At 40.5% G+C, this 26,247-nt stretch overlaps 1 protein-coding gene across 6 annotated transcripts in view; it reads right to left on the bottom strand.

Moving 5' to 3' along the window:
* Positions 1 to 26,247, bottom strand: part of Znf462 (zinc finger protein 462) — a 147,122-nt gene that overhangs the window by 21,938 nt on the left and 98,937 nt on the right. For all 6 annotated transcript variants that reach the window (XM_023722915.1, XM_023722914.1, XM_004638070.3 and 3 more), the window contains 3 exons: positions 17,520 to 17,787; positions 15,416 to 15,552; positions 5,960 to 6,183 (listed from right to left, as the gene is read on the bottom strand). In XM_023722915.1, coding sequence (XP_023578683.1) covers positions 5,960 to 6,183; positions 15,416 to 15,552; positions 17,520 to 17,787 — 629 coding nt within the window. The remainder of the gene's footprint in view (positions 1 to 5,959; positions 6,184 to 15,415; positions 15,553 to 17,519; positions 17,788 to 26,247) is intronic.

The following is a 26,247-nucleotide window of genomic DNA, read 5'->3' as shown; positions in this document are numbered from 1 at the left end:
TAATAGTAATATTTCAATAGTATATATTGGTAGATATTGTGTGCACGTGTGTGTGTGTTGAGAGAGAGAGAGAGAGAGAGAGAGAGAGAGAGAGAGAGAGGTAAAACAAAATAAAAAGTCTTCTGGAGGACCGAGTGAGATCAGCAAAAGAAAAGGAGTCAAAGGATGATAAAGTAAAATTGCCTGCACTGTTTACTTTAGGTCCCGTGAGATTACAAGTGATTCCTTGCTCACCGGCACACAGATAAAGGTCTAGGAGAACAAGGTTCTCTTTGTCACCTATAAAATGACGGTTCTGATTGTCATCCTTTCTCTACTGCACTCTGGCTTCTGAGGATAAACATGGCAGCCTACATCAAGTGCACTTGACATTTTGGATCTTAAATGCAATGATATATTTGACTTCAAGGACCCTTCCTGCTGTTACCAGTATTTCGTCCGGCCCAAGAACGATATAGTCTGACATCTTTAGAGATGTTCCTGAGGTTTACAACCTTTGCAGGCACAGCTCAGATGTCTGGGTTTGAATGTTCAGCTCTGTTTAACGAAATCTTTTGACTGAACAATACTTCCTGTGGTGTCTTAGTTTTTTTCTATAGCTTTTTCTCTACTGCACAAAATCACCTAAAGCTATTACTTTTCATTAGAGAATGCAATGAGCAGTGCAGTCAACAGTCTTACTGAACAACAACAACAAAAAAAATTGGTGAATCTCAGGTCTGAACCAACTGCTTCATTTATTTCACATTTTCTTTCTTTCCTTTCTTTCTTTCTTTCTTTCTTTCTTTCTTTCTTTCTTTCTTTCTTTCTTTCTTTCTTTCAGAACCGGGGATTGAACTCAGGCCCTTGCACTTGCAAGGGAAGTGCTTATTCCACTGAGCCATCTCCCCGGCCCCTATTTCACATTTTATTTTTGATAGCTCATCCATGAATCTGGACCTTGAGTGTCTTGATCTATTGGTTCCAAGGATTGACATGTTAAGAGAAAGAGCATAAGAAATGAATATTTGTTGAAGACCTATTACATGTCTGGGGTTGGGGCATGGAGGTATATTTATTTACCATAAAATTTGTCTGTTGTTAAGTGAACCACTCAATGATATTTAATGAATTTACACACTTTCAGCAGTCTGAGAAGTTTCTTCATTATCTTTTGCAATCAATTCTTACTACTGACTATGAAGCTGGTTTCTCTTTCTCTTAATTATGAATTCTGTAGAAATTTCATGTAAACAGAGGCATAGCCTTTTATGTCTGGCATCTGTCCACCTACCATGATCAGAGATTCCTTCATGTTATGAAATGTCAGTAAGTGATATTTTGGTTCACGAACTTGGTTCTTTCCACAATTCTGGTTGTAAATCGAGGTGGACAAGAACTGAATACAATTCAATGTTGACCTTAAAGCGAAATTTGGCTCAGTTTTCATCCAGTTTGGTTTGCAATCAGAATCATGGAGAGAATCAAGTTTGTGAACTCAGATACCACCGCAGTGTGATCTTCCTTGATTGGTCACATTCCAATGGAGGAATATAGTACACTACATTCTGCTTGTCACCCACTGCAGTAGGATGCTGGTCAGGTGCTAAGTAACTGTTTGATTTTTTTTTTTTTTTTTCCAGTACCAGGGATTGAACTCAGGACCTTGAGCTTGCCAGGCAAGCATGTATTACTGAGATATTTCCCCGGCTCTATTTGATTTCTAAACACAAACTGATTATGCTATTTTACACTCCCAGCAGCCAATGTATGGGAAGTCTGTCTCATCACATTCTTGCCAACATTTTGGTACTTTCTTGATTTTTGCCATTCAATAGGACACAACAGTAAAATCTTATTGCTGTTTTAATTTTTTATTTTCCCAGTAGGGAAATCATGTTTAACATCTTTTCGTGCCTTTATTTTCCATTTGTATAGCATCTCTGGTAAAGAATCTATTTATATCTTTGTTCATTTTTAATTGAACTGTTCATCTCATTACTGAGTTATAAGAATTCTTTGTATATTTTGCTCAGAGTTCTCTCATCTAATTACTTGCAAATATTTGCTTCTCATCTATTGCTTGTCTTTTCATTTTCATTATGATGTCTTTTGAAGAACAAAGTTTAATTTAGTGACATCCAATTCATTAAATGTTTTTCTTTTAATGTCCATATATTTTGCCTTGTATCCGAGAATTTTTCATTAACTTACTATCACATTTTTAGAGAAGTTTTACCTCATACATAGGATATATTTGATTGGGTTTTTGCATAGTGGCTGTAAGTACCAAGGTTCACCATTTGCATGTGTAAATCCAATGGTTCCAAGATCAGTTCTGAAAAAACACTGCTTCTTATTGCCTTGCCACTTTTTATGAAAATCAGTTGACTTCATATATGGCAGTAGGCTTTCGCTTATGCTCCATCTACATAAGTGTGTATGACAATACCATACACACTTAAGTACTATAGCTTTATAGCGACTTTTGAAAACAAGAGGGTGAGTCTTTCCATTTTTTTCTTTTCTCTATCTTGTTTAGACTAATATGGATCTTTTGCATTTCCATATAGTTTCTAAGACCAGCCTGTCAATTTGTACCAAAAAAACCTTTCTGAGGTTTTGATAGATTTTATGTTGGGTCTATATATCAGTTTAGGAAGAATTATTTATAATTTATAATTATTTATAATCCATGAACATGGCATATATTGTAATAATTTAGTTTCATAAATTTTCTTTTTTTTTTTAATGAGTCACTTTATTTTATACAGTTCAGTCACATCTCAAGCTAAAATGCAAAGTTGAATCATTCTTCTTCTCAGCCCCCTCCTCCTCTCCCAGCTCATGAGCTATAATGTATTGGACACTGTGCCCTAAGCACCTTCACTCTATTCTGTGAGGGAGATCCTTGCCCTCACTCTACCAGTGAGGAAACATAAATTTTCCTAAGCAACTGTTTATACTTTTCATTGCTTTTGGTAGTTCCTGGGTTAAATTTATTAAGTATATTACTCTTCTCGATGTTATTTCACATTCATTTTCAGGTTGTTCACTAGTAATATATAACTACATTTTTTTGTATGTTGATTTTATATGCTGCAACCTTGCTAAAGTCACTCATGTTCTCACAGCTTCTTTGAGATTCATCAAGATTTTCTAGTTGCCAAAATTACATTGTGGATAAAACAGCTTATATTTCTTCTTTTCTAATTCTTACACCTTCAATTCTTTGTCTTTTGTCTTATAAATCCTTTATTTTTATATGTGAACTGTCGGCAAGCTTCTCTTTAGTACACTGATACCCCATGCTTCTTTTATGAATGCTTAAATCAAATTTCTGCATGCAGTTCGTCCTAATGAATTATCATTTCCCATTAGTGCATAATGCCACTGACTATCAACTGAAAATTCAGTTTTATTAGCATGGCTATCTTTACTTACAAATTAAATGTCTAAACAATTATTTCAAAAAGTCTAATTGCACTTTGTCCTCAACATTTAGGAAAAAAAGGAATAGAAAATGAGAAAAGTGTTGTTATCAGTAATTAAGCACATGTCTCACAAACTTAATAATAACCAAGGCAAAGACAGAAATCATTAGGTATGTTGAAAGTGGTAATATGCTTTTGCTTTGGTTAGGTGTTCAGTAGAATTAATAAACTAGTCAACCATGAGAAAAAGGACATAATAATATGACATGGTAAAAATATAACAACCAAGACTGTCTAAAATGCAGATACAATTGGTGATTTTATAATATATTCCGGATCTTTTTGAACATAAGTGCCTTTACAATAAGTACAATTATTATTAGATTGGAGCACAACTCAATTCACAAATATTTTGTTGAAGATATTGAGTTTTCAACCATGGGAACTACAAGGACTTCAGCTTACCATACACAGCTTTTGAGAATAGTGTAGCAATTACCACTTACAAATCAGAAAACAAACAGAACTACAAATTTAAGTTACTTCCCAAAGCATATACAACAAATTATGGAGACAGCACTAAAACCTGCGTCTTTTTTGTCCCTAAAAGTTCGAAAATTCACCCTGACTTTGCAGAGCGCACTAATTCCCTGCCCCACATCCTTAGCCTCACTGTTCCATCCAGTGCTCAGGAAGCCCATGATTCTGTGTGCTATGTTTTTTTTTTTTTTTTTTTTTTTAAACATACTCTGTATCTCTCCAGTGAATTCTAAGCTGCTTCCCGGATGACAGCAACTGGGGAAGAAGAAACTGCCCCAAAATAATCAGTTGAAGGTTTTACATTATAATAAAAAGCTGGTTACTTAAATATGTGTAAAGAAAGCTCAAGTGTGACTGACATAAATGATTTCTCCTTAAGTTTGTGTTAGAAATGCTCAGGAAGCATGACTTAGAAAAGATATTGAAATTTTTAAGTGGTACAATTCAGGCTTTCCTCCCTAGCTTCATGTGCTAGGCAGATACTGGCAAGTCATTCCATTCCAAAGCAGTAAAGTTGACATAAATCCCTTAAATTGTGGACAAGTGACAAAACTCAGCATCCCATCTCAACACTCCACAGAGAAATTCCAACTGATCTAGACTGAATTCCAACTGAATCACAGACTAAAATCTTTATAAGCTAGGTTTGTATGGAGAGAAAAGAAGAGCCACCTTCTTGCTAATGCAGATACAAAAGACATGGAAACCACATCAAAATGGCTTTTCATTGCACCTCAGTGAGCACTTAATAGATGTTTGGATTCAGCTCACCAGAAAGGATTTCAATAAACTAAAGCAGTATCTCAGTTCAGGAGCTCAATTCTCTCTATGATTCTGGTTGCAAGCCAAACTGGACGAGAATTGAACCGAATTTCTCCATAAGGTCAACATCGAACCTAATCATTTAACGGACTCAGTTCTCTTCTAATTCAGCTTACAACCAGAACTGCGGAAAGAATGAAGTTCGTGAACTGAAGCACCACTGTATTTTCATCAAGCAAACACCAATCACAGCTCCTCTTGTAGTTAGGGCAAAAGCTCCAACCACAAACCATGACAGGCCAGGTAAACCCTGTGCAGAGTAAAGACGCTGTTCTGTATAAAGTGGATCCTCTGCTCAAAAATCTTGGAGGAGAATTTTTTTTTTTTTTTCATGAACCCTCTATTTCATGTCTACCTTTTTTTTTTTTTTTTTCTTTTTTTTCTTTTTTTGGCAGAACTGGGGATTGAACTCAGGTCCTTGTGCTTGCCAGGCAAGCGCTTATTCTACTGAGCCATCTCCCTGGCCCTCATACCTATTTTTTAAAAAAATCAACTATGATTGCTAAGTAAAACATACTTGCACATGACGCCTTTGAAAATCTTTGTGGTTTGTAAGATGTTAGAAACAACCTACTTGACTGAGGGACACAGTGACCTAGCAGACAAATAGGGGCCAGCAACTATGGGCCCACAGACTGCCAGTTAATTTTGTAAATAAAGTTTTAATGGAACACAGCCATGCTCATCCATTTCTGCATTGCGTTGGCTGCCTTCTTGCTATAGTGATAGATTTATTTGGGCAGTTATTGCTGACGACACAAATGGCCTGTAATACCTAAAATATTTACTCTGTGGCCTTTACAGAAATTTGTCAATCTTTGTGACAATGTATTGAAAACAATATAGAAAAATATTTTTGTCAGGATTTTTTTTAAAAGTCAAGATACAACACTTTTCTGTACAGTATACTCAGGATTGTGTAAAATAACTGAAAATTTGAAAAGAGACCAAAACTGTCAAAGCAGTTAGATTTGGGCGATTTGCCCTTTCTCTTGTGCTTTACAGTTCTCTAAAAGCTGACCTCAGCTTTCTTTTATTATCTAAAAAAGAAACCTCACTACCTTAATTATTTTAGCTCGTGTCTCTGTCTTCTACACAGGTATGACAAAATTCACCTGTCTCTCCACGTGACTCCTCCCCACTGGAGTGCTGAGGGGGGGAGACAGGAAGTTCTGGGCAAGTACCTTATGCTCATCCCGAAGGTGACTGTCCAGTTCCTCCGTGTGCTTGGTCTCATAGTAGCAGAGCTGGCATTTGTAAGGTTTCAGTTCATTGTGCTTTTCTATGTGCTGCTGGAGGCTCTCGTCACTGGAGCAGGTGAAGGTACACTTATCACAGCGGAAAACTACTCCCTGCAAGTATTTTGATAGTTTGGAACGGCACACTTCAATGGGGACAACTCGCTCTTCTGTGGAGACAAATTGAATGGAAAGATGGGCATTTTTACTGATGGCAAGCAGAGGTTCTTTTTCTTTTTTCTTTTCTTTGGAATGTAAGAAACTCACCCCATCAATTTTGCTACTTCTCCTGGGTCTGGGTCTGAGGTTTGCACGCACATGCACACTACCCCGCCTCAACCCCCAATCCACATAGTTCTCTGGTATAAGTAGTGTTTTGAAGACTGAGGCTCTGTATACTAAACACCAAAAATGACCTATAAATAAAAAGTGGGGCTGGCGGAAAGGTGCTCCCGACTTCCTCAGGGGGCGTGCTGGGGCGCCACAGCAGTGGGGATGCCTGCCATTTTCACCAACAGTAATGGCTATTGGTAACAACCATTAGCATGCTCTTCTCCTTAGCAAATGTTACTGAGGCTGGACTGATAAGATTTGGGAGAAGGGAAGGAGACAGGACCTCCCCGCTACCATCCTATTAGTACCTCCCTCCCAACACCTCTGTGAGGCTGGCTTTGTTCCTATTTTCACAATAAGTAAAATGAGGAACAGCATCTTTCAGTAATTCTCCAAAGCTCACAGAGTCATTGGCAAAGCTGAGTTGTGAGCCGGATCTGCCTCACAGCAGACCCATTGTTGTCAGTATTTACAATCCCATTCCCACTTCTCCTTTCAAGATGTTCCTTCCCAAGGTGACTCTTCCATTCTGAAGCCAAGAGAATCTCTAATCTAACAGCAAATCAGAAAAACAAAGAAACCGGTAAACTCTCTTTCACTAAAACTCCTACTGTGACAAGCTCACAAATGAAATGGCTGCAGGCGACATCCAGGGGGAAGGAGAGGTCCCGTGGAGACACAGAGGATCTGGCCTTTTCAGACCATCCTTAATCTGACTATCACCATGGGAAGAAACTAGAGTGATTTGGGTGCTTTTCCTGTTAATGTACCAAATGCTATAGGGCTGGAAATGCGTGTGCTTGTTTATTTTGCACTTTCTCACCCTCCTGTTTAACTGCTTAAATTAAATTTCACACCAGTCTGCCCAGAGTATCAGCACATGCGCCAGATATCCATAACTGGGATAAAATTAAAATCTGTGCTATTTATGCAAGATCAAATATAGTGTGTGTTTTCATGCTGTGTCTGGAATTTAGAAGACTCCCGAAAGTTTACAAATGGACGCGCACAACATATACTTATATTATTCAGAAACAGCAATGTATTATTAAGTCAAGAAAGCAAGATTTATTCCCAGAACTGCTGAGCAGCAATGCTCCCAGAACATCAGTATTTTGCGCGCTGATGTGACTGGCTTCTCCAGTCCTCCCTTTGTTGTTGGCCTGTGTTCGGCCCCTGGGGAATTTTCCCGCCCAATGTCATGCCTTAGTAGAAACCACAATCTAACTTCAGGGCAGTCACTGCCTTGGGAGTCCTTCAATGCCCTGATTAATTGGCTAGCAAAATGCTGGGCAGAGGAAGCGCGGAGGTTGCTGTCTGTACCACACCCCCTGAAGCTCTAATGCATATGTTATTTTCCCTATACAAAGAGTCAGTTGCTTATTTAGAAATATAAATATTTTTAAACCAAAGTATAGCAGACAGCTAAGAAACACATCATTATAATGTAATCCACACATTTCTTAGAATAGCAAATACTGAACAGTCTTCTAACCATCCAGTCCCACAGTTTGGTGTAAACAGAGGGAAAAAATGCCTTGGTGTAAAGTAGTGAGTCTAAGGAACCTGTGGTGGATAGACTATAACTTGGGGCTTCTTGACAGCGGTGTGACTGCCATGCTGGGCTTGGACAGCTCTTTGTCCTAGGAGGCTATCTGTGCATTGTAGGATGTTCACCCACATCCTCATCTCCACCCTTAGATGCCAGCCTTTCCCGCCTGCTTGTGACAACCAAAACTGCAGACTAATGTGCCCTCAGGAGGCAAGAGACAGTCTAGAGGAGAACCACTGCTGTCAGCAAGGTGAGGGGATGACTTCCCACTGCTCTGCATAAGGCAGTCCTGGGCAGGACCCATGGGCAAGGGGGCAACAAGGCAGGAGACAGGAGTGGCAGCGAGAATCCAGGGCCCTGCTGCCCGATGAGTGGAGAGTTCACAGGGAGCTGATCCTCCAGGCACCTTCCTGGAGGCTGCCATTGCCCTTGGTCTCTGTGGGTCCTAATTTACGCTGTGCCATCTCTACCACTTTCTCATTCCTTCTTCAGCTCTGACCTGTCCTACCTGCCTGGGTTTTGTTGACCACAGTGGAGATGGAGACCAGTTGGGTATAGTTTTCCACGGAATGGAGCCCCAAACATATTGAAGACAGTCATTCTGTCCCTGTCTTCACTTCCCATTGTAAATAATGCTCTCAAACTATTTTTATGGGTTTTCTTTTCAGTTCCTCTACTTTGGTTAGGTTTTTTTTTTTTTTTTCAGTTTCCAATTTCATTATGTGTATCTAAGTGAACTTTACATAAAGTCGTGAATACTCACTCAGAATACACCCATGGAATCATAATAATAATAAATACACATTACGCTTTATTAAGCACCTGCTACATTTGAAACACAGGTGTTCTGCACCTCTTGGTGCCTTCTTAGCTTTATAATACTTCACAATGTAAGTTTTATTTTCCTCAGTTTGTTGATGCAGAAATTGTGAAGTGACCAATCAAATGACCAGTTGAATGTTTCCTCTAGTTTGGCACAGGCTGGCAATCTGGGAGTACAGACCCGACCTCAGCCAGTACCATACTAAGAATGCCCCAGGAGCTTTCAGTCTGTCTGTAGCATACTCAGCCTTTATACCTAAAATTTTAAAATAAGAAAGAGCTATAGCTTTTTAAAGTAAACATTTACATCAGAGTGCCTTCCAGGTATCTTCTTGAACTGTTAAAAGGTCATTTCCCCACTTACTCAGAAATGTGACTTCCCATTTGCAAACTAAGATATCACTGTTAGAGTATCTCATTTGGAGGGAATTTTACTATGACATTAATTTCAGAAAAAAGTTAACCTTTTTTTTTTTTTAAAAGCAGCATTAAGATAACCAAGGTTTAAAAAAAAAAAAAAACTTTGAAAGGTGGGCAAATGACCAGCAGCGTTTTCTGAATGAGGTTATTCATTACCCAGGCGAGTGAAGGACACAAAGCTCAAGACTGGAATGTTTCCAGGTCCTGCCTTGGCTACAGCAGCTCAGTGCTGAGGGTTTGTTTTCTGTGGGGGCAGTGACAGCTGTGGGTCTTTCTTGACTTCACACCTCTCAAAATTACCTTGGGTAGGACAGCAAGGCCTGAATCACACTCACTGTGACTTAGCTTCCATTACTGCCTGCAAAAATATTATGACTTCACCAGTTTGCCTAGGAGATGGATCGTGCCTCTCAGCTCTTACTCAAAAGATGCCTGGTGCTGCAGCGGAACATAAAGCCCGGGAGGCCGGACCCAAGCAATGCCACACTGAAGCACCTGTGTCCTCAGGTGCTGCGGGAGTCGAGAAGTATACCCATCAGGTTGTGTGGAGCTCAGGAGAAAAACCTGCAGAGTCGCAGTGACAGAGGGGTCGCGTCTTGTCAGATGAACAAAATACCACATCACTGCAGAGTCCACAATCGCCAATGAAAAATGCTTCCAGAGAGGCAAGCCACAACATACGTGGTTTCTTCCCCAAGAACACATCAAGTCTAAAAGAAGCAGGAGAGCTGAGGAAGTCCTTCACTTAGGCATAGTCAGCGCACCAATTCCCACCCAGGGAGTCCCCTGCTGGGCCAAACCAGAGGCCCATCTGTTACTCTTAACAACCAAGTGGAAAGGGCTGAATAATTAAAAAAAATAATAATTACACCAAGAAAACGGCATTATTAGTTTCTTATCCATCCTAAAATAAAACCATCAATAGGTACAAGTACAAGCCAAGCAGCTATTGCTAACAATTACTAAGCGTGATACCAGCTAGGCTGCCGTGCTCAAACTGGACAGACAGGGGACCACATGGCACCTGTACTTGTAACAGAAAAAGGCATTTGGTGAGGCTGATAGAGAACATATAATCTTACTAAAAAAAGATGGGCAGTCTCACTGCACATATTTTTCTCAAAAGAGAAATGGCGTGGTTAGACAAGTCAGGGAAGACAGCTTCCCTCCTCTGCCTCTGCCTCTTAGGGTTAGATACAGTCAGCGCTTGCATACCTGGCAGGAAACAAAAACACGAAGTTAACACACCAACTGGAGACCAGGAGCAGGGATTACATGACAGGGCAACCGCAATGTAAATATTTGGCAAAACTGTGTTTACTCCCTAAAATTCAATCTGTGCCCAAAGTTTTAGACTACTATTAGGGGTACAAGGTACATGCGGATGAGGTTGTGCACGAGGCATCTTGCTCTTAATGTGATAAAATGACCAGAAATATGCTCACGAAACCACTTATTCTTGTGTTTGCCTTTTTCCTTATTAAAATTTAATTCCTTCAGTGTACAAACCTTGCTTGACCCTTCATGGCTGTAACCCCTCAAGTATTTACAACACTGTTATCTAGTTAGCACGTGCGTGAGCTTGGATTCAATTTCCATTCACACACACACACACACACACACACACACACACACACACACACAGATAGCATATAATGACTGCTCAACAAATGTTGCTCAAAGAAAAGAAGAAAACCCACCAAAATTCTACTACTGACTTTGAAATGTAAAACTCAGGTCTTAATTTTTTCCTAGTTAAACTCATCAAATCATGGCCAGTCTCATCAAATGTTGATCTGACCTAAATCCATAATTCCTGAAAAGTATGAGTCTACCAATCCCTTGCTTCAGCTTTCGTTAAACTGTGTTTAACAAGTGTCTCACTGGCAATCTAATCAAAGCTTTTCCTGGCTTCCTGTCTGTTTCCTGAGCCCAATGTCTACATTAGTTTCCAACCCTTCATGATTTAGCCAGAACATACTTTTCTAGTATCCCTGTATTCTGCTCTGGCACCCAGAGGAGTGTGATACAATTCTGTAAATATGTCTTGCTTCCACTGACCTCAACGGTTCTTAAAATACTTTTCTCCCAGAAGTAGTGGCTTGAACAGTGTCATATATATATATATATATATATATATATATATATATATCCACGAAATTTCAGCATGTGCCTTTGCTGGAACATGGAGCCCTTGCAGACATAACTAGTTAAAATGAGGTTATCCTGGATTAAGGAGCACCCTAAATTCACTTACTGGTGCTCTGAAAAGAGAAGGCACAGAAAGACACACAGGGAATGAGGTGACAGGAAGATGGAGACAAAGTTTGGAGTGATGGAGCTATAAGCCACGGGTCCAGGGAGCCCAGGATGCCATCAAAAGCTAAGAAAAGGTAAGGACACATTCTTTGCTCTTGCCTTCAGAGGGAGCATAGTCCTGCCAACACCTTGATTTCATACTTCCAGGCCCCAGAACTGTGGGAGAACACATAGTTTTAAGCCTCACTGTTGGTACTCATTCATTAGGTAGCCTAGGGAAACAAACAGGCCCCTGCTTGAGTTTTCTCTGACTACTGTACTGTTATGAATGGCTCAGTTTAGAAGCTACCTTTGTTTACTGCCCCTTTCTATCTGAACAGAAACATGACTCCGAGACACATGTCACTCACCGTCCTGGACGTGCTAGGCACATGCTAATTTCCTCAAGGGGGCAGTTCCTGGTTCCTCTGTGACCAAATGACCAACTGAAGCATGGACTAAGCCTACAATGAACATATGCTGAATGCATGAGCAAACACTGTCATCTCTTCTACCACAGCCAGCCCAAATCTTTGCTTACTTCTCATTTGGATTCCCTTTGAGTGAAACTGATGCTCTTCCCTTTTCTCTACCTAAATATATCAATATGTTTGGACAAGAAATGATGGAAATTATTTTTGCCAGCAGTAGCACTGTCTCAGGACCAGCTCAGAAACTGTTTTGCTTGTCTTTCATCCCAAGTATTTTCATTAACAAAAAGCTCAGAAAGATCTCATCCTGCAGACCCTAGAGACCAAAGATGTTTCTTCAGAGTTGGAAGGGCACAGGTGTAGAAGAAGCAACAACTGGTCACTGTGAGCTTAGCTCCACCACAGAAATGTAAGGCAGATACCCAGTCCTGTCTCCTGATGTGAAGGCCAGCTTCCCACTGAGCTGTCACTGTGCGCAGAGGATACGATAGCTACCTAAGGCAGCATGGGATCAATGGCAGATTCAGCTGTCCTGGAATTCTTTGCTGTCTCTGGGTCAGTGGTCCTCACCTCTGATCTCCAGTGCCATGGATAATTCTGGCCTCAAATCCAGATAGCACAGTCCCTAGAACCTCAAACAAGGTGACACCACCTCTTCCAGGGTGAGAAAGTGGTGCCTTTCATTCAAACTAAGGGTAGTGGATCGGACCCCCCTGGGTTCAGATCCCAGCTAGGTTACTTTAGGAGTCATTTGACCTTAAGTCTAAATTGCTCAGCCTTTCTGATCTTTCATCTTTACCACACAGAGCTTTCTGAGAATACTGCAGGCCATAGTATAAATGGCTCAGCCCAATGTCTATTACTTAGTCAACACTAATAGTACCCACTGCTGCTGTTACTAATGTTTTTACTAATTTTCAAGTGCTCTGATTAACTTCAAGTTGGTACTCTCTACCTTTCACAAGGGCAGTATTTAGATACCTGCACAATTTTCTCTGTAAGTAAACAGAAGTTATAAACAACCAGCAGTGTGAGGAAACATGGAATCAAAGACGGGTTGCCTCAGGACTTTTGCTGCTTACCAGCTAGGGGACTTGAGTAAGTGACTCCAGTTCTTCCTGGCTCTATGGAACTTAATAAACTCTTGAGCACCCCTAATGTGAACATCTGAAACCCCAAATCCAATACTAACAGTTATGCTCAAACAAGTTTTTTTATTTTGGTGCATTTTTGGATTAGTAAAGTCTAAGTAGATATTTCAAAATCTGAAAAAAATTCCCAAACTGAAAGTAATTTTGGTCCCAAGAGTTTTGCATAAGGGATACTCAATCTGTACTACATTTGTGGGACATAAAACATATACTATAGCAACTCTTGTCCTTTTCTTGGAAGTGCCTATAGAAATTCCTTTCAGGTTTCGGTATCTAATATTTCTGAAAATTTCCTAACAATACTTGGTTTTCTTCTCTCTCTTTTTTTTCCCCTGCAACTCACTTTTACTGATTCTTTAGAAACTTCCTTTCACATGGTGGAATATATTGTTATGGTTATTAGCTTATCTCTTTTTTTAAACTCTATGCTAACAGCAATGGAGCCAACAGGGAGAAAACACAAACTACACAGAGCCTAATCTGAGGCTCACTCCCTATAGATATCAGCCCTGTAAGTCACCAAACTCTTGAAAACCTTTTCCATACTTGCAGTTGTGCTTTCCACTGCTTTCATTTCGTTTGCCTTAATTTTTTCCTTTGTATTTCATCTTGGAGCTCTGCAGGAATTTCCTTAAGCTGCCTTAAATCTTTTGTGAAATGAAATAGACCACAAATACTATACACTGAAAAGGAAAAAAAAAAAAACAACCCCACAAAAAATCCAAGTCTTTCTCAGCCTCAAGTTTTGCACCCATAAAAAAAGTTGCTGCTCACAGTGATGGAAACTGAAGCAACTGGGTGGGTAATCAGCCCACTGTCATGGTTTTAGTGCTTAATCTTTTTCTTTCTCTTTCCTGAAATCTCAGCTCAGAAGAGTCACTGGGCTTCCTAAGCACCAAAGCTCTGAGCACACCAGGCAGAACTAAGGGGAAAGAAGGACACTAACCAGAGAAATGGAGGACTCGTCATTTCTGCTTGCTTGGCAGCTCCACCACTACTGGCCTCTACCCAAGCTGACAGGGCACAGAGCCACTACAACACATGGGCTGGGGGACCGGAAGCCAGGTGACTGAGGCAGAACACCAGGCAGGACCACTCAGGCCAAGAATTGCTGCCTAAATGTTGCTACGCCACTTTCCCCAGCTTGCAGGTAGACATTCCAGCCAGCGACAATCTCACGTCTCATTAGCGTGCAACAGGGAGGAGGGACACCCGAGGATGCTAAATGTTGAGCTTTCTGTGGAAGTTGCGGCACATATGTGGAGGTCACAAAATGTACTGGACAAAGGCAGTGGCTCAGAGCAAACATGGGATACTTTATAGTTGCCCTCCACATTCCCAGATTTCACAGTGAGGTTCGTCTGAGTGGGAAAGCAGATGCCACTTACTGCTTTTGAGATCTTTGTGGTAAATGCTGAAAAACTATCTAAGGTTAAAAGTAAAAAAAAAAAAAAAAAAAAAAAAAGCCAAGGAAGTACAACAGGAAGGAAGAGAAAGAAAGTGAGGGGGGAAGGGAAGGGACAAAGAGAGGGAAAGACCAGTAGATGAATGTGGAAAGTGAAACTGGCAATGGATGTGTTAGTAACCTTTCGCTAACTCCGTCAGCTTCAATTTTTTTAGGGCAAAGCTGATCCCATATAAACATATTTTTTCTTCCATTGCAAAAGCAACTTCATGTTCGGCAATGTTCTACCTGGCCAAGAGGAAACGCAACAAGAACCAACATGGACTTAACAGAAGTCTCCCTATTGATCAGTGGGAACCAATGTTTATCCATCAACTTTTTACCCACTATGTCATGGGTATAATCATCTCTACAAGTACGAGGTTAAATAACGTAGGATTCAAAACCAGAATTCAGTTCAACGCTCAATCTATAGGTTTGCTGTATGTAGCAGCCCACTTTTATTTTTTAAGAATTGCTTCTCTCTTTCCATTTCAAGGGAAGATTTCCATATTTTGCTTTGGAAGACATTTTGATCTTTCTCAAAATATACTGAAGCTCTTCAAATGGTACAGTTGCCTTCATCCACACATTTTCTCCTTCCTTCCTTCCTTCCTTCCTTCCTTCCTTCCTTCCTTCCTTCCTTCCTTCCTTTCCTTCCTTCCTTCCTTCAGTACACCTACACATGGTTGTGGATGGCAGAAGATTCAGAGTGCCCCCTGTGGAGGTGTTCACTGCAGAATCCACTTTCTTTGTCCCCTCCAAGTGGAGGAATCCCTTTTCAACAGGGAGGTATTCTTATTCTGTGGGCTGCCATGGTGCTTATCATTACAGTTTCTTACCTGGAAGAACACAGAGCTGAAGTGGTACTGTCGTAGACTCGGCACAGTACTTGGAATACCACTACGCATTCCTCCCACCAGCACCCAAAGGAACAAGGAGGAAGATTACCTCGGTGCAGAACGATGTGGTCAATCATGTTGCGCTTGTATTTGGTATGATAGAGGCAGAGAGGACAGCGGAGATCTTTGGGGCCTTCCTCAGGAACCGCTGAATGGCCAGCTTCCACGTGCATAGTAAAAGCAGATCTAGGAGAGATGTTAAGAAACAGGCGGTGAGCTTGACAAGAGGTCATTTCTTTCACACATCTTTTGCTAGCAAAACCACCATAGGTCAACAAGTATGACTTTCCTGCTTGAGCGCCCAGATAGAAAGTTATCAGTGGTGTGTGTGACCACAAGTTCCTCGGTCACTCAATCAATAATCAAACACAAATATGGTGGTAATAATTTTCATTTTTAAATTTTGCCAGTTGGATCAGGGTTTGATTTAGAAAATATTATGGTCCCTAAACACCATAACGGTATGAAAACAAAGTCCCCAACAGGAATCTTTCTCATCATGCTGAGAGAAGGATTATTTTATCTTGTTTTTTGAGATGGGAGTCTGGCTATGCAGTTCAGGCAGACCCTGAGCTCACATTGTAGCCCAGGCTGGCCTCTCAATTTTCCTGCTTTTGCCTCCCAAATGCCGGGATTATAGGTGTGTGCCACCATGCCTGGCTGAGAACGACTACTTTAAGGCTTGAAAGCTTTATGAACTCCCTACATGAGTCTTCTTGGGTAAAAAGAGTACAGGTTGTTTAAGTTGGGATGACTGGTGAAACTCAGGTTACATAGTATGCACTAGCTTCAAGGTTCTGTCAACTCTATCTCCCTGCTTTCTTAATCCTCAGTATTTATAAACCCTTACATGCCTCCTAAAAATGGGTGAAACCAAGAGTTTAATGGACAAGGATCCCTGCTTATCAGGATCCTGTGCTTTTCTCTGGAGAAACACGTCCGTTGGCAGTAAGCCTGGTCATTGTGTCCTCTGGCCTGCTCTCTGCTCTAAATTACAAACATATTCAACTGAAAAGTAACTAGACCAAATTAATAGTCAGAGATCTAACAATTTCTGTCAAAGCCCAGGAAACTAAGATGTTTGGGAAAAGGTTTTTTCTTCTTTCAATTCATCTTTCTTGTGCGACATGAAGTCTGATTTCTGCCTCATGGCTGTGCAAAGCCTGTACTGAAATGGTCTTAGGTTCAAGTTCCAATTGCAACAGGAGTAGATAGCAACTGCTTTAAATGTGGAGTGTAGTATTGGTGTTACGGTGTCATAACACCTTTCTATCTACTATAACATATAGTGCTCATCAATGTTGATTCTAAGCACTTCTGATACACTGATTCATTTACTCCCCATAGGGCCCTATGAAGTAGCTATTATTATATCTTTCCAGATAAGGCCCCAGAGGCTCAGAGATGTTTAGTGACTGAGCTCTAAGGTCACACACCCACCAAGCACGAGATGCAAAGTCTGGCAGTCAGGCTCCACATTTTACCCCTGTAACCACTAACTTATAAATGATGTCTCACAGGATGAGACATGATTAAGTCACAGAAGTTTAGATTCTACGGCAGCAAATGTCCACACTTTTTCACTGCAGTCACCAATGCTGTCCTACACAGGAGCAAAGGTGAATGTGGATGATCTTTTTTCTAGACCGGAGCAATCGGTCTACAATGGCTCAAGTCTAGCCTGCAGGGCTGGGGTCTTGAATCTGGTTTTTTCGATACTACAATCTTAAAGAAGAATTTTCCACAAGAAGAGCAGAGAGGTGAGCACTTCTGGATGTACTCTCCTGACTTTGCTGTCAAAGTAAACACATATTGCATATAAAATGGTGTGTGTGTGTGTGTGTGTGTGTGTGTGTTCTAAAGGGAAAATACTTCTCTATGCAGCAGGCCAGGAAAATTCCTTGTTGATATTTACTACTGTTTGGGAGCCCATTTGCTCTGATTTTTAAACTCATTTGTTCCGATATAGCTCTTGATCTCTTCCACAAATCCCAGAGTTCTCTTCCTTCTTCTATGAAGACCCCACCCAACCCCCACATCCCCACACGAGCCTGGCCCTTCTTGAGCTCCAGCTAGTAAAGCAATGGGATGAATGCAGCGAGGGGTGGAGCAGGAGCAGCTGCTGCTCCTCAGTCACCCTTCATGTCACTTACTTAAAGCCTGTGTAAAAGGAGCAGTCTTTGCACTTGAAGAGCTTCTTTCCTCCATGCTTGTCTCGATAATGGCGCCTAATGCTCTGGATGTAGCCAGAGGAGAATTCACAGAATTCGCAGTGCAGAACAGCTTCGGTTTTCTGCTCCGTGCCAGCGGTGGCTCCAGAAAGAGGCACAGGGCTAACTCGGCTATTATTTCGGGCCAGGGCAGCTGACTGGTAGTGGTTCAACTGCTGCTGAACATCTGGGGGCTCTGAGTAGGACGAGTCTGTGGAGAGATGGGCACAATGACACGGGGCGCAGAGAGCAGTTGAGATTGACGCTCGAGAGGTCTCAGGGTTGGGGGTTCCCCCTCAGTCTTACTGGGGCATTATGAACAAATGCAAAATGTCCTCATGTAAGGTGTACAACATGATGATCTGATAGATGTCGACACCGTGAAACCGCTGCAGGTTAACTAACACATCCATTTCCTTCAAGATTATCATTCTGAGGTGTTTGGTGAGGACATTTAAGAGGCTAGCACACGTCAAGTGCACATATGATATTATTAACGGTAGTCACCTTCTGTGTGTTAGAGCCCCAGAGCTTGCTTCTCCTCTAACTGCAAGTCTGCACCCTTTGGCCATCATCATCTGAGGAGTTCTACGTATTTTCTTAAGGCTGATGGCTGTGATCCCTCTCTCATCTGCACTTGCACTCTACGAGGCAGATCTGGGAAACCATGCAGGGAGGAAGTACTCCCTCTTCACATCTGACTTTGAGGGCTCATGATATTTAAAAATAAAATTTTGAGGTTAAAGATTTCAAAGCAAAGGAAGAAAGTAAACTGCTTCATTGAAAGGAAATTGCAGTGTGGCAACAAGTTGCCGCAGAATATTCGTCCTCGTAGGTGAGATAAATAAACCCGAAGAGTGTATTCGGGAGCCTACGAGGCAAGAGAAGGGTGATGCAATATTTTCTCCTTTGCAGCCTAGAATTTTTTACAACAACCAAAGTTTTTTAAAAAATCAGCCTTTAACAGAAATGTTCAGTCACACAGCACTCACACAAATACAAAAACATTTTATGCCTTCACAGTCAAGTGATTTAAATTTGAAAATATAAAAGTCCAATGGTGTTCTCTGGGAATGGCTGCTTAAAGCTTAGTCAGCATTAAGATGGAGATTTATTCATAAATCCCATTAAAATGAAATTCCAAACAAGTTTTCTGAAAGGTATTTTTAAAGTCTGCAAATCCGAGGAAAATGTCAGAAATGACAGACACAGATCTTAACCCCGAGGAGCTTCGCTGGCATGTGGCAGAGACACCCGATCTGGATGGAGGGAGGGGGACAGTCCAGTGTCCTTTATACTAAAAATGGTAGAGAGAAAGTAAAATAAGAAAAAAAAAAATGGAAAATGAGGAAACAGAAAAGAAAAGGTCCTCAACCTTTTTGCAACACCCTGCCTTGAATGCAGAAGTTCGGAATTCGGCGTTGTCCTGCAAAACCCACAGCTGCCTATGAGCAACACAGATGAGGTTTGTGAATACCACACAGAAGAATTTCAGTGTAACTTTCCTTGAAAAGAAAACAAAGGGCTCTTTTCTTAAGCTGCTCAGAAAGCAAGGGGGAAAGGGGAGCAAAACTGTACAAGCCTCCTCCTGATTTGACGGACACTTAATTTTCCAAAGCATGATTCCCCGAGGCGGGACACAGAAGATTCTGTAAAAGCCATATTTGATGAAACTAGGACCATCCACCCCACTGGCCTCCTGGAAAAGCAAAACAAAGACACAGCAACCCCTTGACTGTGAGGCCACCTCCTCCTGCCTTCGAGCTAGGGACCAACCTTCTTCTCTTGTTCTTTCCCTGCTGTCTCCACCAATTCATAGTACTCAAAACTGAGAAAAACCTTGAAATTGTAAATAACCCCTCCACACATACACACACACGCACCCCAAAAGGAAACTTGAACTATCTCTCCAAGTCTCTATGGGTTCATTACCAGGTATAAACTGAAGACAAAGGAAGAAAGGAATGACACACTGAATTCGTCCTACCAGGTTCTTTTAGCTGCTTTTCTGTATTTCTCTACCTCACTGATGGACCCACTCAGGGTCACAATAATCCCACTGTCAACTTTTCATTCGTTCTTTCAATAGTAGGCTTGTTTACCATTCCATGGATTGTTCGGAGATATTTTCTATTTAAGCCCTTAGGACAAGCTTGTGCTTAAAACACATGCACAGTGAAGGGCTGTGCGCATCCTGCTTTTCCTGTCTACACAGTTCCAAGCTTCAGTTTAAGCACAGCTGACCAGCATCCCTGGAAATCCTGTGGATCCTCTAACTGGTGTTGTTCCTAGCCTGCTATCTTAGCTCTGCAGAAGAGAAATTCTATAACCAACAAGCCCAAGTCAGGTTCTGCTGCTAGAGATCTGTCCACAATCCACAAATCCACCCAGAGGCCAAAGTAAATATACCAAGGAGAGGTTCACTTTGCAGTAAGTGGCTGCCATAGGGCCTATGGCATGGCACACCCCTCAGGGAGTATCTCTCACAGGTCTGTATGGATACTGCTGCACACTTCAGACACCAAGCACTTGACAGCTTCGATTTCTTACAGCAAATCCATGAGAGGATTCATGGCTCCTAGTTAGGTGACCAGCCAGGTGAAGGGGTCTCCTCTTACCTGCACCCACCTCAGCTCAGCCCATGCATTCCTCTAGGCAGACACCTGGTACATGACAATAAGTGACACATTTTTCTTATCTCTAGGTCTATTGCATAAAATTTCATCCATCTCAAAAAAAAAATTCTAAATTTTGATCCAGTATTTATGTGGTATAGAAGTACTTGAAGAAATAAAAGTATATGAATCTTGGGCAAAGTAGTCCAAGAGACTCATCATCCTTAAATGGCAATACAAAAGCAATAATTGTAAGTATCTATGTTATAACTCTCTTTTGTCTTTAAGATCAGGTGGGTAGGTGTATTTACAAAAAGAAACAAATCCCACCACTTATGGTACATCTGTAATAATGCCCAGGTTGCAACTCCAGAGATTTTCTTATCCCTTTCCTTTCTGCTGCCAGCATGCTCAGTCTCCTCTCTCTCTCACTTACACTTTGTGAATAATGTACGATTTTAGCACTTTGGGCACTAAAGTGACAAAGACGTGAGTGTGTATGATTCCACCGATCTTAAAAAAGCCTACTTGCTAAGCAACACAAAATTCAAGCTTGCTCAGGAAGCACAGCCCCAAGAGCAGAAAGACGGTCATCTGTGCCCAGGTTAGAAAGGCAAATAGATTGCCAGCAGGAGAGCATGTCACATAAGTTAAAAATCATCATTAGGACCATTCTTTCTCATTCTGAACTTAGAGGAAGAAAAGTAAAAAAACACTCCTCTGTTTGCAGAGACAAACTATGGATGCAGAGAAAAACAACCAAGCAGCTGAAGCTCATGGATGTGGACTTAGGAGGAAGTTCTGTACTCAAGAGCACGTCAGGAAAGCTACATTTCAGTGGTGTGTGCAATGGATCCCACAGCAAAGACCAATGGTGCCCAAAAACAGTGCTCTAAAATTCAAGTAGGATTTGGTTGGGAAGACAAGTACACAACTGTAAATGGGGTGAGTGCTCTAGGTGACAGGGCAGGATTTCACTCCAGGAAGAGTGGGATCCTGGATGAGCTCCCCTAGTCCTCCTACTTCGTAACGTTCTTGGAGAAATGGAAATTTTAATTCTACATCTCCAGAATACCAGGCAAACACAGGTGGATATCAACTTCAGTTTGTTTTTTTTTTCCATTTTAGTTTGTTTTGCTTTTTTCTCTGGAAATTAGCCAGTATGGAAATAATCATAAGAAATTTGACCTTTTTTTTTTGGTAGCAGGGATTAAACTCAGGACCTTGCACTTGCCAGACTGGTGCTTAAGCCACCAAGCTATCTCCCTGGCTCAAAATTTGACTTTATAATTGAGAAGAAAGAAAATGGAATCCTAGAAGAACAATAAGCATGACAGAATGAAGCTTTCCTAAGTACCACGGTTTTGAGTTCACAACACTGAGTTATCAGTGTCTTTGTGTCAGGCCATGTGCCGGCAATGGGGGTTCAAGGTCAAAGACATGATGGGCACATTCTAGAACTCAGCTTCCTTAGGGAAGGGAGCTGAACAGTTGTTATCAAAATACAGGCCTTCCTCATGTCTAGAAAACTTATTCCACGGATTGAAGGACTGAAAAAGGCACAGAGAACAAATGAAGAGTAACAGGAGAATTTAACTACTGAAGGATTAAGGAAGACACAAGGAAGAGTCAGAACCAACTGGGCAGTAAACTGTGTCTCAGAAGACAGCACTCTTACACAGTGAATGGTATGAAAAGGAAGTCATATCAGAGATCAATTCTCAATTTTCTACAGGTCTGCAAAGAGGCTATGAAAGAAGGGTAGCAAAAATATTCCAGTGCCAGCAACCACACTCAATTATATTTGGTCTAGATTTTTGAGCAGACTTAGAGGACAAGCTTGATGGTTAGTGTGATTCAAGTACCAGTAAAAAACAGATCAAGAATTTCAAGCAATCAAATTTTAGAGGTAATCATGGGGCAAATGACTATGTTATACTGATTCATTCAGCAGATATCTGGTGTTCATTTTTGTTTTTTGAGACAGTGTCTTGTTTTGCAGTTCAGTCTGGCCTGGAACTCAATATGTAGCCCAGACTGGTCTCAAACTCACAGGAATCTTGCTGTCTCAGTTTCCTGAGTGCTGGGATCATAGGAGTACACATTCAAACCCCGTCATTCAGTAAATATTTATTGAGCATCTAATAAGAGACCTGTTCTTGGATGATAAGATTTGATCTCTGCCCTCAAGCAACTCACTGTCTCAAAAAATACCCAGATAATTGTGAAAATATGCAAAAAATAGATTTTTTAATAGAAGCATCTACAAAGAGGTGAGAGGAAAAAAGGTATAATCAGTAACACCAGATGACTAGAGTGAGAAAGGGAAACAATATCCAAAGAACACACTTCAATAGATGTGAATAGTACCCATTATTGTTTAATTCATGAGGTGAGTGCCCTGCTGATATTGAAATACTCAGTTAGCCACACTGTCACTTTAAATCATACATTTTGAAAAAACGAAACAGAAATTAAACAACTCTATTCTTATCACAATGAGAAAAAGTGAACAAATTCTCTTAGACAAAGAAACAAAGATTAAAGAAAGAGGAAGATGAGTTAAAAGAAACATCTCAGAGGGGGGGTAGGTTGTGTAAGACACTTTAAAATTTCCAAATTTTAAAATAATATGGAACATTAAAAATACAGTACTGTGGTATACCTTGGTTCATGAATGTTTCTGTTCGCCAACAATTCAGTTCATGAACAGAAGCATTAGGCAAAATTTTGTTTCCATCTGTGAACTCCACACAGGGTGACAAACAGCCATCTTTCCCTGTGCACAAATATAAACACAAGTTATCTCATTGACAATCGTGGAATGAATTAGGTACAAGTGTGATGTACGGGTTGTAATTTTCTTCAGAAAAGCAGACCATTTAGCAGCTAAATGTTGGTAGCATGAGCAACTAGAAATAAAAGAGTACCTTTGGACAATTTAACTACAAGTAGTGTAGATGCCCAAAGTATGGGGCTTAGGAAATGGACCCAACTATCCCTTGTCAAGAAACTACAGAAAATCTGAGAAAAGCACAGCAACAATGACATAACAGCAGCTAAAGATGTACTTTCATCAATAACCAGAAAACTTCTGGAATGGCAGGAGACTTCTATTACATAACTGCCTATGAACTTAAGCAAAGAACAAAAATAGTTCAAGTATTCTTGTGGACATGACCCGGGACTCTGCAATGAAGAGACTTCTGCTGCAGTAGGAAACTCAATGAGCTTTGCAATGACCTAAGGTCTTCATCCAAGGCTGAGAGAGACTGTTTCCAGCTTCACATCTGATGGGCTCTTCAAATCCAAGCAACACACTAAAAATTATCATTCTACCGTAAACATCCTTTTCCATGCTGAATGTTAGTGGCTGCTTTTGTTCAAAAGCAGATGGTGAGGTTCTTCGTTCAAGTTACCAGGCTTGTCCTTTCTCTGTAGTGGTACAGTTAACCATGTACTACTGAAATGCCTCATGATCTATCCCCACCCATTTTCCTTTCCATGCCCCTGCTGCCTGGTCTTCCTCTTAAGATCTACTCTAATTGGGCCAACAGATATATCAGAGAGTACAATTATGATACAATGAAGCACTCTTGCCAAATAAAATCTCCATTCCTTACATCACTATATATAGATCTTGAGTCTGGCCCAGGTCTATAACATCTAGGTAGTTTCCAATTCTTTACATATTTTGACATTCATGGTCCCTAGTCAGGTCCTACCTGTCCTTCAAAACTCATCTGAGATGATAGCTGCTCTGTGAAGATTTTTCCAAACAATCTAAATAGAACTCTATGCTTCCTATATTCTTTTCTAACACATACACATTGGGATCTCATGATACTTTATATGATTGCATGTCATATTAAGTAACTTTCACTAGACCAATACCCCAGGCCTTAGAACATCCTGACCAAGGAAGTGCAATGGACCACAATGGTGTCTGGGCTGATACTGGTACCTCCCTCTAGCAGGTCTATCCATTTCTGCTTTCAGCAGCTGAAATAATGCTATGAAGAATTGGTTTCATTTGCTCCCAAACTTCTTTATACTGTTATATTTGTTACTATGCTTACTTAATATACTTAGCATCTGATAATATGATGAAATAAGAGTGCAAAAAGTTATGTCTAAGAAACCCTTTGAAAAAGCTTGATAAAGTTACTAAAAATCACTATCAAAGTATGTTTTGGTGAGACCCACTCTAAAATTGAAAACAAAATCTAGAGAACTCTGGTCTAATGTCTGAATTTTCATTCCACTTAAAAGAAACAAACTAGAAATACAACATGATATAACACAGGTAATATGGTTCATGCAAGAGTGAAAACAGGATCCAGTCAAAGGATCTATCCTCAGCTATGTGGGATTGACCACATAGCTAGTCTTGGAAAAACATATTTACATACTAAGTGAAATAAAATGCTTAAAGTATTTTATTGATTGATTGATTGATTGATTTAGTGGCTGGCTCAGCCTACCCTGGGGACGGGGCCAATGAGGCATGTGGTGTGGGGAATTGAACTGCGAGCCCTGCGCGCTTGTCTAAGCAGGTGCTCTAGACTGCTGAGCTACCTCACCGGCCCATACTTAAGGTATCTTAAAGGATTCTCTTGATTAGGATGTCATTATCAAAAAAACCGAACAAACCAAAAAAACGTAAACAAAAACCAAACCAAAATAAAACAAAACAAAAAATCTCCAAACAAACCAGAAAGTAAGTGATTTTAAAAAGATCTATAAAAACTAGAATCTTTATATGCTGTTGTTGAAAAACAGAACACTGTGTAGCCACTATGGAAAACAGTATGGGGCACCCTTAAATAATGGACACTGATTTTTACTTTGACCAATTTGGCATCCTTATATCTGGTAATCTGAGCAACTTCACTGAAGACAACAATGTGCAATATAACAACCACTGTTGAATATTTATCTTTTTTTTTGTGTGTGGTGGAACTGGGGATGGAACTCAAGCCCTTGCACTTGCCAGGGAAGCACTTATTCCACTGAGCCATCTCCCTGGTCCCATATCTTTTTTTTAACTTGTGTATCATTTCTAATGTCTCACCTATTATTTTTCTATTCTCTTTGAAATAAAAAAAATGGACACTGAAAATATGATCCAGCAATTCCACTTCTGTGTATTTACTCATAGGACTGAAATTAATTTAAGAGGTAACTTCACTCCCATGTTCACTGTAATATTATTTAGAGTAACCAAGAGAGAGAAACACTTCAATGGCCCTGACAGATAAATGGAAAAAGAGAATAAGCACACATAATGGAGTATTATTCAACCTTTAAAAATAGAACAGGGGCCGGGGAGATGGCTCAGTGGAATAAGTGCTTCCCTGCCAAGTGCAAGGGCCTGAGTTCAATCCCCGGTTCCGCCAAAAGAAAGAAAGAAAGAAAGAAAGAAAGAAAGAAAGAAAGAAAGAAAGAAAGAAAGAAAGACATAGACAAAACTTGAGAATATTATTTTGAAATAAGACAGTCATATGAAGATAAATCTAGCATGATTCCACTCTGTGAGGTACTTAAAGAGTGTTCAAACCCATGCAGACAAAACAGAATGGGGGGACGCCATCAGTTTGGGGGAGAGGAACTGGAAAGTTATCATTCAGGGGATCAAGAATTATAGTTCTGTAAAACAAAAATGTTCTTGCTATCTGCTATACAATAATGTGCACAGAGTTAACATCACTGTGCTGTATGGATGTTTAAAATTTGATAGGAGGGTAGACTTCATGCTATGTATACTCCTACTATATTTTTCAAACTTTTGATAAGATAATCTGGCTCTTTTTAAACCTAAAACACTTTAATTATTGTCAAAATTAATTATGGTACTAGAATAATGTTTGCTGGGTTGAATTTGTAGCAACTGTTGCCATACAGAAAAATAGGACATTGTTTCTGCCTATTCGAAATACAATGGAGGCAACATAAGGGCAAGAATTTTTGATGCTTTTATCATGCAAGTATCTCAAGGGCTTAGAGGTGCCTTGAAAGGTATTTAAGAAAAGGCTTGCTGGACTGAATTTATATAT

This window comes from Octodon degus, unplaced genomic scaffold (genome assembly GCF_000260255.1).
Source record: "Octodon degus isolate 3935 unplaced genomic scaffold, OctDeg1.0 scaffold00094, whole genome shotgun sequence".
In the NCBI taxonomy this organism is placed as follows: Eukaryota; Metazoa; Chordata; class Mammalia; order Rodentia; family Octodontidae; genus Octodon; species Octodon degus.
This window is presented reverse-complemented; position numbering and strand designations above follow the sequence as displayed.